The sequence below is a fragment of the Trachypithecus francoisi genome, unplaced genomic scaffold (assembly GCF_009764315.1).
Source record: "Trachypithecus francoisi isolate TF-2019V2 unplaced genomic scaffold, Tfra_2.0 Contig01554, whole genome shotgun sequence".
Classification (NCBI taxonomy): domain Eukaryota; kingdom Metazoa; phylum Chordata; class Mammalia; order Primates; family Cercopithecidae; genus Trachypithecus; species Trachypithecus francoisi.
This window is the reverse complement of record NW_022681439.1, coordinates 80324-99781: the sequence shown is the minus strand read 5'-3', so window position 1 is coordinate 99781 and position 19458 is coordinate 80324. Positions and strand designations below refer to the sequence as shown.

Genomic DNA, 19458 nt, shown 5'->3' with positions numbered 1-19458 from the left:
CATAAAAAATGGCAAACAGGTATATGAAAGAGTGCTGAACGTCATTGATCATCAGAGAAATGCCAGTCAAAACTACAATGAGACATCATCTCACCCCAATTAAAATGGGCTTTCTCTGAAAGTCAGGCAATAAAAAATGCTGGTGAGGATGTGGAGAAAAGGGAACCCTTATTCACTATTAGTGGGAATGTAAATTAGTACAACCACTATGGAGAACAGTTTTGAGATTCTACAAAAAAAATGGAAATAGAGCTACTTACGATCCAGCAATCCTACTCCTAGGTATATAACCAAAAGAAAGGGAACCAATATATCCAAGAGATACCCACGCTCCCATGTTTTATTGCATCACTATTCACAACAGCCAAGATTTGGAAGCAACCTAACTGTCCATCAACAGATGAGTGGATAAAGAAAATGTGGTGCTTATACACAATGGAGTTCTCAGCTTTAAAAAAAAAAAAAAAAATGAAATCCGGGCGAGGCGCGGTGGCTCACGCCTGTAATCCCAGCACTTTGGGAGGCCAAGGCGGGTGGATCACGACGTCAGGAGATCGAGACCAACCTGGCTAACACGGTGAAATACCTTCTCTACTAAAAATACACAAAATTAGCCATGCATGGTGACATGTGACTGTAGTCCCAGCTACTCAGGAGGCTGAGGCAGGAGAATGGTGTGAACCCGGGAGGTGGAGGTTGCAGTGAGCCGAGATCATGCCCCTGCACTCCAGCCTGGGTGACAGAGCGAGACTCCATTAAGAAAAAAAAAAAAAAAAAAAATCCTGTCATTTGCAATAATATGGATGGAACTGGAGGTCATTATGTTAGCTGAAATCAGTCAGGCACAGAAAGACAGACTTTGTAAGTTCTCACTTATTTATGAGAGCTAGAAATTAAAATAATTGAACTCATGGATATAGACAGTAGACGGATGGTTAGGAGAGGCTGCAAAGGGTAGTGGGGAGTGGGAGAGAAGTGGAGACGGTTAATGGGTGCAAAAAATAGAGTAAGACCTAGTATTTGCTAGCACAACAGGGTGACTATAGTAAAAAAAATAATTTATTTGTACATTTTGGATTGTTTGTAACACAAAGGATAAATGCTCGAGGTGATGGACACCCCATTCTCCCTGATGTGATTATTGAGCCTTGCATCCCTATATCAAAACATCTCATGTACTCCATAAATATATACACCTACTATGTACCCACAAAAATTAAAAATAAATAAATGAGAAGCAACAAAATCAGTCCTATATTTTACAAAAATAATTATGACGTAATTGAAATTGGGAAAAGCAATTGAAGGGTAATAGAACTGTTTGCCAGCTGTTGAAGTAATTCAGTAAAGAAATGGGCACCTATACTAAAATAAAAGCAGTAGTGATGTAGAGACATGACTGGAACCCAAACACTAAAAAGGTAGAATTAATAGGGCTTCGTTATTGGGCTGAAATGATGAACTACCTGTTATGAAATTTTGAAGTCTATTTATTATCAGATACAATGGTCTTATCCAAAGTAAACTGTTTAGTAAGAATTTTGGTTATGCTTCTAAAATTAGGAATTCATCTTGGCCGGGCACAGTGGCTCACACCTGTAATCCCAGCACTTTGGGAGGCCGAGGCGGGCAGATCACGAGGTCAGGATCAAGACCATCCTGGCTAACACGGTGAAACCCCATCTCTACTAAAAATACAAAAAATTAGCCAGGTGTGTTGGCGGGCACCTGTAGTCCCAGCTACTCAGGAGGCTGAGGCAGGAGAATGACTTGAACCAGGGAGGCAGAACTTTCAGTGAGCAGAGATCGAGCCACTGCACTCCAACCTGGGCGACAGAGCAAGACTCCACCTCAAAAAAAAAAAAAAAATCATCTTGTTCAGGAACTTATTATATAATAATTAACTCATTTTCAAACCATTGTTTTCCTTAATATAGCAGGTAAAAACCGTGCATTTGCTAGTCTTTTGGCAACGATGGTTACAGTGAAGGTATTGTACTTTGCAGCTTATAATAAAGTGTGTGAACAGCAAGACTTTTGCAGTTGTAGGTTCCCAAGTTTGGGAAATATGCATCCTCCTTCAGTCACCTATGGTGCATAGCCTGACCTGCATGCCTTGGGTTGGTCCTGTTTTCCCCAGGATGGATCATGAAGCCGCCCAGCTGGAGAAGCGGCACGTGCACAACGTGTACGAGAGCACAGCCCCTTACTTCAGCGACCTGCAGAGCAAAGCCTGGCCTCGAGTCCGCCAGTTCCTCCAAGAACAGAAGGCAGGAAGCATCGTCGCAGACATAGGTAACCCACCGTCGGGCCATGCAGCATGAAACATCTTCCATTGAGCCTTTGCTTTTCAGATTCATTTTTTATTTTTGTTCTAATAAGAATCCTGAAATTGTACCCTTGGCATGCCAGTACCTAGAATATTCATTTTACAGCAGAAACTCAGACAGTCAAGTCAGCAGCAAGTAAAAAACTTTCTCAAACTTTTTTTTTTTTTTTTTTGAGATGGAGTTTCCCTCTTGTCAGCCAGATTGGAGTGCAGTGGTGCAGTCTCAGCTTGCTGCAAACTGCACCTCCTGGGTTCAACTGATTCTCCTGCCTCAGCCTCCCAAATAGCTGTGATTACAGGTACCCACCACCATGCCCAGCTATTTTTTGTATTTTTAGTAGAAACGGGGTTTTGCCATGTTGGCCACGCTGATCTTGAACTCCTGACCTCAGGTGATCTATCTGTCTTGGCCTCCCAAAGTGCTGGGATTACAGGCATGAGTCACCATGTCTGGCCTCAAACTTTACATTTAGACAGTGACTTCTCAGGGCCTTTGTGTACATCCTCCACCAAAACGGACCTAACATTGATTGAATAAATTAGGATGGAAATGATGGCTTGTGAAACTGACCATTGTAAATTTAAAGACATTCACATTTGCCAAATGTGTTCTCCGCTGGTGGCTCACTTTGAGTGGTTCACATGCCTTCTGTAGAACTGTGGGATTATGCAAGAGGTCCAGTAATATCTTATGAATCTCACAGGTCCTTTCTCTTACTTATTCTGTAGGTGTTTCATTACAGAAGCATATCTTTAATTAGACAGTATTTTCATAATAGCTTATTTGTCTGGAGGACATTGGTTCAGCATCCTCCTAAATCAAGAACTGGTAAACCACAGCTTAGTAGATCTAGGACTAAGACTTAAGTTGTGGTTGGAATCTCATGCAAGGCCTGCCCATCTAAAACTGCATTCTAGCAATTGCATGCTGACTACACCCATGAGTCGTAAGTCTGTAGTTGCAAAGTCTGTCTAGTTTGATATTCACTCTTAAACACTGGTAAGAGAAACAGACATACCGGAACTTGTGACTTGCTGAAGACGGTATGAGTAATGTGGAATCTGGGGAAGGGGTGCATGTCACATGGAAATTGGGAGTCTTTGAAAAATATCTCTACCATGTAATTTAAAAAAATAATAAATCTAGTTTCAGAACATGCAGTGAGTTTGGATCTATTGCCACCTATTAATGTAAGTAAGCCACGTACCAGGATCTTAAAATCAGTGGGGACAAGGAATTATTAGGTAAATGGCTTTGGGATAACGACATATACAATCAGAGAGTTACTTTCTCACACCTTACATCAAAATAAATTCCAAATGAAGCAAAGATTTAAGTATAAGGAAATGAGCTCATTAAAGGACTAGATGACAACTAGATTGTAATTTAAAATATTCTCAGAGGCAAAATGCCTATGTATGATACACATACAAAAAGAAATCATAAAAGAATATACAGTTCATTGCCATTATTCACAGTACTTACATTTCATATACGTATCATAAACATTGAATTGGCAAATACTGAATCATTACTCATAGGGGAAATATTGGATTAGACTTCTGTAAACTTCTGGTCACAACATATTTGTCAATTTACCAACGTATAAGCTTGTTGCATTTGTGCTTCTGTTTAAAGACACCTTGATTACTATGTATTATTATTTCATAAACATTGGGCTCATGGCCAACACACTATAACTCTGTCCTGAACAAAGCTTATCTAACACATACATTTTGTCCATCAGAGACATCCCAGCCTTCTTATGTTCAGGATGGTATTTCAGCCCCAGGCTTAGGCTCTTTGAAACAGCAAAATCACCAGTAAAAACTGTACAAATGGAGAAATCATGGCCCTAAATAGATTATGGAAAGGACACACAACTACAGTATGGGAGCTGAAAAAAGGAGGCTGGGTATGTGGGTCTCAGGTGACTCAAATATTTTGCTGCACTGTGAGTATATAAGTCTGATAATGACCATGCAGTGCTGTAGTATTGACATTGGGGTAACAAATAAATGTCAGCAGGTAGATTAACTGCAAATATGGAAACTGTGATTGATGAGGATTAACTGTATTGACGGATAACTTTGACCCTATAAAAATGGAAAAGTTCCACAAGACAAAAATCTAGACAGACATACAATTCTAGTCACAAGACCAAAATCAAACTAAGTAAAAACATCTGCAACATATGTCATAGAAATCTAGATGATTTTTTTTTTTTTCTTTTTTGAGACGGAATCTCGCTTGGTCGCCCAGGCTGGAGTGCAGTGGCCGATCTCGGCTCATTGCAAGCTCCGCGTCCCGGGTTCGCGGCGTTTCCTGCCTCAGGCTCCGGAGTAGCTGGGACTACAGGCGCCCGACATCGCGCCCGGCTAATTTTTTGTATTTTTGGTAGAGACGGGATTTCACCGTGTTAGCCTGGATGGTCTCGATCTCCTGACCTCGTGATCCGCCCGCCTCCGCCTCCCAGAGTGCTGGGATGACAGGCGTGAGCCACTGCGCCCGGCTGACAATTTTTTTAATCTACTAAGCATTCTTCAATGTCACTGTAAAGAAAAGATCAGCATCCTGTCATTTGCAACAACACGGAGGAACCTGGAAGATACTATGCTATGTGAAATAAGCCAGGCACAGAAAGACAAATACGCAGTGATCTCACTTATATGTGGGATCTAAAACAGTGGGACTCATAGAAGGAGAGATTAAAATGGTGGTTACCTGGGGCTGGGGTGTCAAAGCAGGTGTGGTAGGTGTAGGAAATGGCAAGATGTTGGTTAAAATGTTCAGAGTATCAAACAGAAGGAATAAGTTCAAAAGAAAAAAAAGGAAAAATACCCACAAGTCACAAGAAAAATAGTTAAAGGATGTGAACAAGTGGTTCAAAATGTGTAAAAGTATTTTAATAGGTAACCCACCGACGTGGTTCAGCAACAAAGCACAAAAGAATGCGTAGTGTCAAATCTTCTCCCATCCCAGTCACCGGCACCAAGCGACCCACACCAGAGGCCTCTGATGCTATTAGCTTCTTGTCTGATCTTTTTGCGATGTTTTATGTAAATATAAGCGTATTTGTGCCTGTGACTGTGTGATGGGTCGTTTCCCTTTTTTTGGTTACATTAATGGTAGTATACTATTAATTATACTCCTAGCTTTTGTTATACTTTTAATATATTGAGGAAATCATTCCATATTTTTTTATAGAGCTACCCAGTATTAAAAGCTGCCTACCATTCTGTGCTAATCGTGCCATATTAACATTTAATATATGTTGTTTGCTGTATTTTGCCACTACAAATTACACTACAAATAGGCCGGGCGCGGTATCTCACACCTGTAATCCTAGCACTTTGGGAGGCGAGGCGAACAGATCACTCAGCTCAGGACTTCGAGACCAACCTGGACAACATAGTGAAACTCCATCTCTACAAAAAATACAACAACAGTAAAAAAAAAAAAATTGGCTGGGCGTGGTGGCACATGCCTGTAGTCTCAGCTACTTGGGAGGCTGAGGTAGGAGGACCGCTTGAGTCTGGGAGGCAGAGGTTGCAGTGTCCTGATGTATTTCAGAAGCAGCAAGCTAATCACCTTTGAATAGTGATAGATATTTTTTCAGGTAGAAAAATTGTATAGGTATATCAATAGGTACAAATATAGGCTCTAATGGTTTCTTTTAGTATTTCTGGAAAGGAATTCGATCATATATCTGTGATAGAATATAATATAAAGTATTAGACTGTAGGCTTTGTTTCAAGGTGGTTGTTCATTCATGTTACTACCTTCTTCAACCGTAACATCAGTAAGACCTCAGTGATCTAAACCTTTGGGCTTTGTACATCCTGAATTATTTAGGTCTCTGTCACTGGAAAGTGAATATCAAAAATTGTCTATTTAAGAAAAAAAAAGTAGTTTTTATAATCTGAATTGTATACTGGGCCCATAGAGATCATTTTAAATGTAGCAATGAATAGAGATTGGAGAAAAACAATGTTAAAAATGCTTTTCTAATTCAAGTTCAAATTTTTAAAAGCTGAAAGGCATGTTTTAGTGTATAAATAATTGAAAAGTTGTTGACAGTTTGTTTTGCAGTCAGCAAGTGGTAAGAATCTTTGGAGAGACAACAGGAGAATAAAGGCCGTCACATGCGTGTATATACAATAAAATATGGATGTGAGCTTAGAGGCTTCACACAGTCTCTGGGATACTAGAACTACCTTTCTTGCCATGGACCAGCTAACGTGCCTTGGTTGCACTAGTGTTCTGAGCCCTGTGGACATTACCTCATTAAATATTCAATAAATGTTATTTTTTTCCTATGGCCTTTCTCTCTTCTATATGAGAATATGTAAGTATTCACTGAAGAATTTTCTTTTACTTTTGTGAATACCTTCACACCATGTTGTGTTCTGTCTTGGTTAGTTAAAAAAAAAAAAAAGTTGGCCGGGCACGGTGGCTCATGCCTGTAATCCCAGCACTTTGGGAGGCCGAGGCAGGCGGATCTCCTGATGTCAGGAGTTCAAGACCAACCTAACCAACATGGAGAAACTTGTCTCTACGAAAAATACAAAATTAGCAAGGCATAGTGGCACACGCCTAAGATCCCACCTACTCGGGAGGCTGAGGCAAGAGAATTGCTTGAACCCGGGAGGCAAAGGTTGCAGTGAGCCGAGATCGCGCCACTGTACTCCAGCCTGGGTGACTGAGCGAGACTTTGTCTGAAAAAAAAAAAAAAAAAGTTAATTATATTTCTTGTTATGAGACAAATGAACTATTTCACACTTTCCATTGAGGACAGCATGTAATGCAGGTTTTTCTCTTCTAGGTTGTGGGACTGGGAAGTATCTTAAAGTGAGCAGCCAGGTACATACCGTGGGCTGTGACTACTGTGGGCCACTGGTAGAGATTGCCCGGGAGAGAGGATGTGAGGCCATGGTATGTGACAACCTTAATCTCCCCTTTAGGGATGAGGGTTTCGATGCCATCATCTCCATAGGAGGTAAGGCAGCCAGATCACACATTCACCCTTTGCCATGAGAATAATTGACATGGTTTAGTCTGTTCTCATGACTCACCATCTGTTCTGTGTAGAAATGTCAATGTAATCTATTTTCTCTAATTTAAAATAATTGTTTCAACTACTTGAGTGATTTGACTCAACTCCAATATGTATTTATGGCATATATGATTGTTTTAACTATTTAAACCTTCAAATTGTCATTGCAGTTTTTTAATGATTCATTCCAATTTCTTTTATTTATGAGTAAGAAAAGGATAAAAGGACTCTTACTCATTGAAAACAGCACTTCATTATATTTCAATGAAGCCAGATTCATGCAAAGCAAAGTAGATTTTTAGAAGTTATATTTACCATTTTTTAGGCCAAAATAGTGGCCTTTGTTAGCAGAGACTCCTAGGGCTCACACACCACGTGTCGCCTGGACCAATCTGCCAGTCGCAGGCACTCAGGTTCAGGGAGAAGGTGAGTCCCATCTGGTCTTGGATGGCATTGTTTTTATAATGCCACTCTGCTCATATACTGCCAGAGATTGTTCGTGAGTCTAGGGAATGTGTTTCTCATATCTTCCCAAAAAGTATGACCAGGAAACACACATGCCAAAAAATGGGGGAAAAAAAATCCATGCCTGAAATACATGCAGGTAAGGAATACATGACACCTGCCATATTTAAATACGCAGGGAAACTTGATATTTAAAGGAATCCTATGACAAGGTTTTTTTGTTTGTTTTGCAATGGAAAAATCTTTTGCAAAGCAAATTACTTGTCCCAATACACTCTTAAAAATCAACCTATTTGGCTGGGTGCGGTGGCTCACTCCTGTAAACCCAGCCCTTTGGGAGGCCAAGGTGGGTGGATCATGAGGTCAGGAGATTCAGACCAGCCTGGCCAACATGGTGAAACCCCATCTCTACTAAAAATACGAAAATTAGCTGGGCATGGTGCAAGCGCCTGTAGTCCCAGCTACTCAGGAGGCTGAGGCAGGAGAATCGCTTGAACTGGGAAAGCGGAGGTTGCAGTGAGCTGAGATCGTGCCACTGTACTCCAGCCTGGGTGACAGAGTGAAACTCCATCTCAAAAAAAAAAAAAAGAAAAAGAAAAAAAAATCAACCTATTTGAATAACACGTTTTAACCAAGAAAGATGATCTTTTATAAAATGGAGTTTTTCATGACAAAAATGCAGAATAAGATGATTTGCTCTTTTCCTAAAATGCATGAAAGATTGATTTATCCAACATTAGGTGGGGACTGTTTCTTCGTATGGTGAGGGGAGGCTGCCTAGAAGCCATAACCTTGGAACTAGTAAGGACTGGCAAGAGATGGTTGCCATGGAAACTTGCTCTCTGACAGTCTCGTTTGCAGTTGAAACTGTTAGATCCATTTTGGTTGTAAGCATGAAGAAGATTGTCTTAGCCTTTGCAGCCTGCTGTAACAAAATACCATAGACTTGGCTTAAACAACAGACATTTATTTCTCACAGTTCTGGAGGCTGCACATCTGAGATCAGGGTGCCAGCAGGGTAAGGTTCTGGTAGGGACCCTCCTACCAGCTTGCAGATGGCTTAATTATTGCTGTATCATCACATGGAATGTAGCGGGAGACTGGAAGGAGAAGAAGAGAAAGAGAGAGAGAGAGAGAGCAAGCTCTCTGGTCTCTTCTTATAAGACCATTAATCCCATCATGGAGGCCCACCTCATGACTTTGTCTAAACTTCCTAAAGTTCTGATCTCCTAATACGTTCACTCTCGGGGTTAGGACTTCGACATATGAGTCTTGGGGGCCACAAACCTTCAGTCTATAACCAGGAGAAAACCTTGTTGAATTAAGCAACACTATACAATGCTTTGAATCTTTAGTGGAAAAAGGTTTTGGTTTGATCATTCCACTTAACTAGAAATTGGAGAAAGGTCAAAGAAATGGGCCGGGCACGGTGACTCACGCCTGTAATCCCAGCACTTTGGGAGGCTGAGGCGGGTGGATCACGAGGTCAGGAGTTCAAGACCAGCCTGGTTAAGATGGTGAAACCGCGTCTTTACTAAAAATACAAAAATTAGCCGGGCGTGGTGGCAGGCGCTTGTAATCCAACTACTTGTGAGGCTGAGGCAGGGAATTGCTTGAACCCGGAACGCAGAGGTTGCAGTGAGCCGAGATCTCGCCACTGCACTCTAGCCTAAGCAACAGAGTGAGACTCCATCTCCAAAAAATAAATAAAATAAAATAAAATAAAGTAAAATAAAATGTCAGATAAATGTGTGGACTCTGCTTTTCTTTTGTCTACACTCATTTTACTTTTTTTTCCTTTTAACTATTTAAACCTGCAAATTGTTATCGGATTTTTTAATGATTCAAGAGTTTTTTATTTTTTTTGAAACAGGGTCTTACTCTATCACCCAGGCTGGAGTGCTGTGGCAGCCTTGACCTCCTGGGCTCAGGTTATCCTCCTGCCTCAGCCTCCCAAGTAGCTGGTACTACAGGCACACACCACCATGCCTGGCTAATTGTTTTGAATTTTTTTGTAGAGATGGGGTTGCCATATTGTCCAGGCTGGTCTTGAACTCCCGGGCTCAACCAATCCACCTGGCTTGGCCTCCCAAAGTATTGTGATTACAGGCATGAGCACCATGCCCAGGCTAAATTTGTTTTAGTCTGCAAAGCCACCTACATCCAGGCCATGCCACTGAGCCACTGGTGAAGGAAGGGGATTAGACCAGCTTTCTTATGCTTAGGAAATGCTCCATGAGTATCTGGCTACGTCCTTCTCTATTTTCAGTTTACATCTCATGCCTTGCCCTTAGAGAAAATGGAGTACACCTAGTTGCCATCTTCGAATTTAAAATGCTTCCTTGAGTAGAGAAACAGCACACGTTTGTATGATCTATAACTATGAATTAATGTGATGTGGTTATTTTCAGTTAAATTTCAAATTTAGAACTATATTACAGCAGCCAGGCATGGTGATAGGCACCTGTAGTCCCAGCTACTTTGAGAGGCTGGGGTGAGAGGATCGTTTGAGCCCAGGAGTTTATGTCCAGCCTGGGCAACATAGTGAGACCCTGTCCCTAAAAAACATATATATACACACACACATACACACACACACACAACATATATAAATATAAAAGGTAAAATATATATGTGTGAGTGTGCATATATGACTGTATGAGACATAAGAGAGACAGTCTACTGAAATTTCTCCTATTACATATATAGGGACCTATATTATAAGAAATATATATATGTAAATATGAATAATATATAAAAGAAAGTATAGTATGAGAAATTTCAATAGACTGTCTCTGTTATGTCCCTATATATTTACTTCTCTATTTAAAATTCTATGTGTGGCACTTCCTGCTTAACAGGAAGAAATATATATGTATATATATGTTTGCTTTTCCATATCTTTGAATAATAGGAATGTGAGCTAAGCATCACACCTAGTTATGCCTTCGTTTACTGGTGGATTAGAAAAAGAAGCATCATTTTACTTACCTTTGGAATCGTCTGATAAACATCCTCGGGGAATGTGGTGGCATATTGACATAGCAGCAATCAACGATGCCCTTCAGGCTAGTGCTTCTCAACTGGGGGTTATGTTGCTCCTTCCCACTTTCCCCAGGAGACATGGGCAATGTCTGGAGACATTTTTAATTGTCACAACTGGATGTGTGTATGTGTAATGTCATCTAGTAAGTGGGCTCCCACAATAAAGAAGTATCCACTTTGGGAGGCTGAGGCGGGCGGATCACGAGGTCGGGAGTTCAAGACCAGCCTGGCCAATATGGTGAAACCCCATCTCTACTAAAAGTACAAAATTAGCTGGGCATGGTGGCGCGTGCCTGTAATCTCAGCTACTTGAGAGGTTGAGGCAGGAGAATTGCTTGAACCCGGGAGGCGGAGGTTGCAGTGAGCCAAGTCATACCACTGCCCTTCAGCCTGGGTGGCAGAGCAAGACTCTGTCTCAAAAAACAGAAACAAAAACAAAAAAATGAATCATTTAGCCCAAAATGTCAACAGTACTGATGTTTAAAAAAAGGCTGCTTTACGCTAAACCTGCAGATTCTGAATGCTGAAGGTTAGAGAAGCGAGGCATGTACACTTGAAAAGTTAAATGTAAACAAATGATAAAATATCAAAATGTAACAAGACATTAAAGGAGATCGTGTGTAAACTTCTCATCTGAATCTGGAATCCAGTAATTGAATTCAACCTACCTACTGTCTGGGCTCTCAGCAGGAAAATACTGCTTTAGGATACATATCTTGAGTACTACTTTTGCCTTTAAGTTGTGATTATGATTTTTTTAAAGGGACTTTAAAAAAATTCAACATCGTTTCCAGATATTGATATTTCAGGTAAGTATATTCTCACTTCCCACTTTAGATACATTTACAATGTTTCCTAATAGAACATGCATGTGTATGCATGTCTAATGCATTTAACATGTAAAGAAGTAATCATTTGTAGGTTTTTTTTTCTTTTTTTTGAGACAGGGTCGTATTCTGTCACCCAGGTTGGAGTACAGTGGCGTGATCTTGGCTCACTTCAACCTCTGCCTCCTGGGCTCTAGTGATCCTCTCACATCAGCTTCCTGAGTAGCTTGGACCACAGACACACACCATCACACCCAGCTAATCTTTTTTTATTTTTTATTTTTTTGGTAGAGATGGAGTTTCACTATGTTGCCCAGGATGGTCTTGAACGCCTGAGCTCAAGTGATCCGCCCACCTCAGCCCCTCAAAGTGCTGGAATTACAGGTGTGAGCCACCATCCCAGCCAGCTATTTTTTTCTTAGAACATTTGGTTTAAAGGCTGTTACTTATTACACTTTAAATATAAAACATAATATAAAACACTGATATTCCTGGGTGAAATTACAGTATTACATCTGATTGGAAAGGAATTGTCACTTAGGCATTAATAAACGAATAAATAAGGACTTTCTGTTTAAAAAAACAACTTGGCCAGGCATGGTGGCTCATGCCTGTAATCCCAGCACTTTGGGAGGCTGAGGTGGGAGGATGGCTTGAGCTCAGGAGTTCGATACCAGCCTGGGCAACACGGCGAAACCCCATCTCTACAAAAATTACAAAAATTAGCTGGGCGTGGTGGTATACACCTGTGGTCCCAGCTACTCAGGACTCTGAGAGAGGAAAATCAACTGAACTCAGCAGGCAGAGGCTGCAGCCAGCTGAGATGGAGCCACTACATCCTGGGTGACAGAGCAAGACCCTGTCTCAAAACAAAAATGAAAACAAAGAAAAAAACCTACTTTGAAGCCCAATAAAATTCTGAATGTTGATGTACGAGTCTACTGAAGAGACCATTTTATTACAATAGTTCCATTTTAATGGTTTTTTTCTTGGGGTCTTATACCACCCCCCCAAAAATACAGTCAATTATCATTATCTACAGTAGTAATGTTCTATAAAGTCTCTGTGAACACTGAATTAATAAATTCAGTGGAATATAGAATCCCAAGAGGCATACAGGATTGGGTTTCTGTGAGCCTCTGGTCACAACATTTTTGTCAGCTGAACAATATATTGCCTTGTTTTATGTGTGTTTCTGTTTAAAGACAGTTTATTGGATCTTAGGCTCATGCCAACAGCACTGCAACTCAGGCCTGGATGAAGTTATCTAACTCATATATTTTCTCCGTAAGGCACATCACAGTCTTCCAGGGCTTGGGAGCACTAGGTAATACCTCATCACTATGTTTGGAGGCGATTTCAAATAGCAAAATCACCAACAAGAAGCACAAACATGCAGAAAATGTGACACAAAATAGATCACAAAAATAACCCTTGTTTACAGTATTAGAGTTGAAATCAGAAGGAAGAACATTGCTTTGTTTCATCTCAGCTGGGAATACGTGCATTGAGAGGCTCAAGTTGCCCCTCTGCATTCGTCAGTGAATGACCATGAAAGTCTGGGAGTATTGATTTGAGGGATTACAATTTGGGGAGTATTGATTTGGGGGCGATTGATTATCAAGTGGGCAAATTTGCAAACACAGAATCCATGAATAATGAAGATGGATTGTATTTAGAAAATATACCCATAGAAGAAGCTCTAAAGTGAATTAGGCGCAAGTTATGGGAGATACATACATACATATGGGAGATACTTGAGACAGTGTCTCACTCTGTTGGCCAGACTGCACTGCGGTGGCTTGATCATGGCCCACTGCAACCTTGACCTCCCCGGCTCAAAAGATCCTCCCACTTCAGCCTCCTGAGTAGCTGGAACTACAGGCACACACCACTGCACCCAGTTAATTTTTTTGTATTTTTTGTAGAGATGGGGTTTTGCCATGTTGCCCAGGCTGGTCTCAAACTCCTGGCCTCAAGTGATCCACCGACCTCAGTCTCCCAAAGTGCTGGGATTACTGGCATGAGCCACTGCACGCGGCACGGGAGATATTAATGGCCCTTAGTAACCACGGGTAAATGTGAGCATTAGCAGTGGATTGAGTCTTTCTCAGTCCTGACTCCTATACCTCCTTAGCTTAGTAATCAGGACTCTACTTCTAGAAAAGTGTGCTTTCAAATGAGCCATAGTAAAGGACTCTTCTTTTGGGGGGTGGGTGGCGGCAGTCTGAGGCCAGGTGGATAGAGTGATTGGTCAAAGATCACAAAACTAGTTACCAAAAAAAAAAATCTAGCAGAATAAAATACACTGGTGTCTTGTTCTTCAAACCCATTTTACCCTCATACCTCTGGCTTTCTTACATTGCTGCGTGGTAGAAATACCAAAGTTTGTGTGCTGTCGTAGGAATGAAAACTTGATTGCTAACAATACAAAATGTATCTGTTGAGTGATATTTCTTTACTAGTTTGATCTGTACACAAACCCCGTTTTTGATATTTAATATATCTCTGTGGCAGGTAAACTACAAAAATTAGTTTGCCTAAAATCACCACTAACAGTTGGATTATTTTGACCCTTAGAGCAACCCTTTCAACCTCTATCTCTGCCCTCACAACTCATATCAAAACAAGAAACTTTGCTTGAGATTAATTTCCTCCCTGATATATTGGTAGGTCTGTGTAGGAAAAAATAATTTGAAGTTTTCTCTTAACACAGTACCGTGATTACACTCCCTCAAGAACAAACAGACTAGCACTTTCTGTCTATTGGTGGATAAAATTATGCCTAATAACACACTTACGACTTGATAAAGGCTGTCTTACTTGAAGCTCATTTTGACTTTGCAGAAATTGGAAGTAAAATGATGACCTATATACACTGATTTTTTTAATAGACACAACTATTTTATATCTTGTTATAAGCAGTCAATAGGACTTGTGGTGAGCTGGCTGATCTTTGCATTATCCAGACAGAGAAAAAATCTTCAGTATATTTCTGTACTTCTCAGCTATTACTTTAGAAGTACAAAGCATTCATTAAAACATTGAATTACATCATAGAATTCAACCAGGGAACACTTAATATCCCTTTCAAATTTTAGTAATTCACATTGGCCATCCTTCTGGTTAAGAAAATCCATAGTATTTTGGAACTGGAAGAGACTTTATGGATTTATGGACTCTAGACTTCTTATTTTCGAGGAAGCATGTTAAAATCTGTAGAACTTAAATATCTTGCCCAAGATCAGCTATCTAATATTAAAGTACAGCAGCCAAAGCTAAAATTTATATCTCTCCTAAAATCAGGCCTGTGCTATTTCTGTCATCATCATTGCCATGGAGGAAATAAGAAGGTTTTACTAGATGTCAAAATTTCATCATTGTTATGTGGTAAACACCAGTATATACATGTGTGGGTTTATGTGTGTGCATACACAGTAAGATCTAGTTTTGTCTTTTTCAGTCATACATCATTTTTCTACAAAACAAAGAAGAATCAGAGCAATAAAAGAAATGGCCAGGGTCTTAGTTCCTGGAGGCCAGCTGATGATTTACGTTTGGGCAATGGAACAAAAGAACCGTCGCTTTGAGAAGCAAGACGTGCTTGTTCCATGGAACAGGGCCCTGTGTTCCCAGCTCTTCTCAGAGTCCAGCCAGTCTGGGAGGAAGAGGCAGTGTGGACACTCAGAAAGAAGCCATCCCTACCATCCTCCTTGCTCTGAGTGTAGCTGTTCTGTTTGTTTTAAAGAGCAGTGTGGTTCAAAACGGTCCCACAGTGTGGACTATGAACCTGCTATGGCAAGAACTTGTTTTGCAAATATTTCTAAGGAAGGAGAGGAAGAATATGGATTCTACAACACATTAGGAAAATCATTTCGTTCCTGGTTTTTCTCCAGATCTTTGGATGAGTCGACTCTGAGGAAGCAAATTGAAAGAGTAAGACCCTTGAAAAACACAGAAGTTTGGGCCAATAGCCCTGTAACAATCCAGCCTTCCAGACACTCTAGTTTAGACTTTGATCACCAAGAGCCATTTTCAACCAAAGAGCAAAACTTAGATGAGGAAGTGTTTGTGGAATCTTCTTCTCGAAAACACTTAGAGTGGCTGAGAGCACCAGGCACTCTGAAGCATTTAAATGAAGACCATCAAGGAGAAATGAGGAGAAATGGAGGGGGGAGTTTTCTGGATAGCACTAATACCAGTGCGAATTGTGTGGATGCAGGTAACTTAGAAGATGATAATCCTTCTGCTAGTAAAATATTGAGAAGGATTTCTGCAGTTGGTTCCACAGATTCCAACGCAGATGATACAATGTCTGTCGAAGATCCACAGCCTGATCTTTTGGACTCCAGAGCCTTTATGCGCTACTACCACGTGTTTCGAGAAGGGGAGCTCTGCAGTCTGCTCAAGGAGAATGTATCAGAGCTTCGTATCCTGAGTTCTGGAAATGATCATGGTAACTGGTGTATCATTGCAGAGAAAAAGGGAAGTTGTGATTGATTGGATCCTTTTAGACAACTCCTCCAAAAGACGAACCACATTTTTTTCATTAGGTTTGATATGGTTACCCGAATTTGCATTCAGTGTTATTTGTTAATACATTTATGATTTGGTCTGCAGAGACTGTGAATTGTATGGTTGTTTTTGTTTTTATCTTTGAATAAGCACAGATCCTGGCACTGAAAGGACTTGACAAAGGGTATTTGCACTTAAATGTTAATATAAAAGATCTGAAGAAGCAACAGAAAATGCCCTTCAGTACAGCTCAGATTTTTTTTTAACCCCGAGAGATAAAATACATTTATAGTGTTTTTCAGTGCTACACATGGATTTAAAAAGATGATGCTGTTAAATAATCTTTTAAAACAGTATTTTTATAAAGTGAGGGGATAATTTCTGGTTCTCAGGTTATAATTGAGAGCAGTGTGCAAGATAATAGGTAAACTTGATCCATTGCACAAATATACATTGAACTATGTGATGACTTATCTTGCTGCCAAGGTCTTGCTTCTACTTAAAGTTTTCAGAAAACTGAGTGACAGTGGAGAGAACCAAGAAGTGTTACAAGGACTTTTCTAAATTGTAAGCTAACTTGCTTCAAAATAAGTTGACATGTGATAGTAAGGTTTTCAATGTAACCCAGGAGGTTTTTAAAGGCACTGTTAGGCTGAGCATGGTGGCTCATGCCTATAATCCCAGCACTTTGGGAGGCCAAGGCGGAAGGATCACTTGAACCCAAGAGTTCAAGAGTAGCCTGGGCAACATAGCAAGACCCCATCTCTATAAAAAATTAGCCAGGTGTGGTGGTGCAAGCCTGTCATCCACGCTACTCAAGAGACTGAGGCAGGAGGATCACGTGAGTCCAAGAGTTCAAGGCTGCAGTGAGTTATGATTGCACCACTGCACTGCAGCCTGGGCAGTCTAACAAGACTGTCTCAAAATAATAATAATAATAAAGGCATTGTTAGCTTGTAAGTAGTGGAGGATGTAGGTACTAGGAGTTATATGCAAATACCCAAGTGGTATTCTTCCAATCTTATTAGAAGCATGAATATTCAAGATTGATATTACTATTGCTTATTAGCAAGATTGTTATCAATCATGCTTATTAGAAGCATGAATATCCAAGACCAGGATTGACTAATGATGAGTCTGCATCAAGAACTAGGCATTTCTTTTGAGTTGACAGACTCTTTAGGAAAGGAGAATCTAGGTGAAACACTGATTTTGGCTCTGAGAACAAACAGATTAAGGTACAGCATAGTTAGCCTTGGTAGAGGTATGACTGGGATTTGCTGTATCCTTTAAAATAGTATCTGGGCATTTATTTTATTGAAGGCAACTACATTTTATTAGTTATGTTGGGAATTTAGGTAGAATCAACTTCTACTTATTAAAGGTTGACTTTCTGTCACTTTGTAGAGAAATGAATAGACTGAACACTGTGTGGTCAGTGTTTAGATTTGCCCGTGGGTCTGTTTAAATTTATGTCGTAGATCCTGAGACACACATATAATTAATACAGGTCTAGAGACAGGAGAAGCAGAAATAAGCTGACCCAGGAGTACAGTCTCAAGTAGTTCATTAATGAGAAAATGGACATCTGACAGGAGTCTTTACTTTATCCTGGCTGAAAATCCAAATCTTGTTTTATTTTTTCCACTAAAAGTAACTAAAATAATAACGAATTTCATTTGCTCTTGGGTTCTTTTTTCCTTTAATGATTGTGCTATAACTTCAAATAATGATGTTACTTTTGAACATTTTTAAAGCATATCTGAAAACGATTGATGTTTATAACTCTCTTTTGGCTTCAAAATAAGATTGTGTTATCACCATTTTGGTAGATGAGGTTGTCTGATGAAAATGATGTATATGACTTCTACTGTTCAGTGTACATCCTGCAGTAGTGGACGATTGAAAACATATATAAGCGGAGTACAAATTAAAAATTAATTTGGTTTCTTCTATTCCTTAATTTAGGATGTTAAACCATGACTGTAAGGGATTTTCTTGGTAAAAAGAGAAGATTCTCAGAGTCAAAAATGTTCTTACAACTCGGGCTTGATGGCCTTTGAATTAGGAATGGATTGTTCCTCTCTCTGAAGCCTGTTGTCACATGGGTTTTTAATCCTGGCCTTGCTGCCAGAAATCTGTGCTTGAAGTCGTCTCTTTCTGGTGGTAACCTACCACTTAAAAGTCATGACGTGGTGGAACTGTTTACTAGACTCTTTAGCCTTTGAGCTAAACTGAGCAACCTCTTAGATGTACACACACCACTTTGTATGAAAGGGTCCTCTAGAATGGTTCTTTGGAGAGAAATATTTTCATGTAATTTTGACAGGGGTGTAAATAAAGCATGGTGACTAATAAGTCTTTCACTCTTCATCTGATGAATGTAAGAATCTATGCATCCAGATATTATTTTGTATACAGATATTTAACTTGGTGATTGATAATCTCTCTTTGGGGTAGTCACATGGAAAACTCTTTTAAATTTAACTTCTACCTTTGGATTTTTTTTTTTAAGAAAAGCCATTGAAGAGCAAAACTAATGTAAACGTCTTGATCATTTAAAAAGCTTAGTTGTCCTCGAAAGGAAACATGAGTCATCAGTGAGTATAAACGTAGACAGTTGATTTGTGAATGCTGTCGGCCTCCACGTGCTTGATAATAGATTCTACCGATCTAGCTGTAGTAATTTGATCACTTACTTCCTTATTATACTTAATCACACAACGTCTTTCTTATTCCTTCTTCTTTACTTACTGGCATGAGCACAGAGTCCCACTATCTGAAATAGAAGGGAGAGTTTGGGGGATTATTGGAGGATTCTTAAAAACTTTGGTTGGCAGCTGGGCACGATGGCTCATGCCTGTAATCTCAGCACTTCAGGAGGCCGAGGTGGGTGGATCAACTGAGGTCAGGAGTTTGAGACCAGCCTGACCAACATGGTGAAACCCCATCTTTATTAAATACAAAAAATTAGCCGAGTTGGTGGTGCATGCCTGTAATCTCAGCTACTTGGGAGGCTGAGGCAGGAGAATCGCTTGAACCTGGGAGGTGGAGGTTGCAGTGAGCCGAGATTGTGCCGTTGCACTCCAGCCTGGGCAATAAGAGTGAAACTCCATCTCAAACAAAACAAAACAAAACAAAACTTTGTTGGCTTCCTGATGCTTCACTGTCTATTTGAGGAATTCCATGGAATCTTCAAAGGATTTGGGGGGAAGTGCGT

At 40.2% G+C, this 19458-nt stretch overlaps 1 protein-coding gene across 6 annotated transcripts in view; it reads left to right on the top strand.

Moving 5' to 3' along the window:
- The window catches only part of TRMT9B (tRNA methyltransferase 9B (putative)), a 72570-nt gene extending 54377 nt beyond the window's left edge, over window positions 1-18193 (top strand). For 3 of the 6 annotated variants that reach the window (XM_033176723.1, XM_033176730.1, XM_033176727.1), the window contains 3 exons: window positions 2141-2295; window positions 7156-7329; window positions 15187-18193. In XM_033176723.1, the coding sequence (XP_033032614.1) occupies window positions 2141-2295; window positions 7156-7329; window positions 15187-16223 (1366 nt within the window). In that variant the 3' untranslated portion in view covers window positions 16224-18193. Of the gene's footprint in view, window positions 1-2140; window positions 2296-5814; window positions 6679-6985; window positions 7330-15186 lie in introns of those variants that run through there. The other 3 variants (XM_033176735.1, XM_033176731.1, XM_033176740.1) reach the window with 3 other exon arrangements.
- Window positions 18194-19458: the final 1265 nt, after the last annotated feature.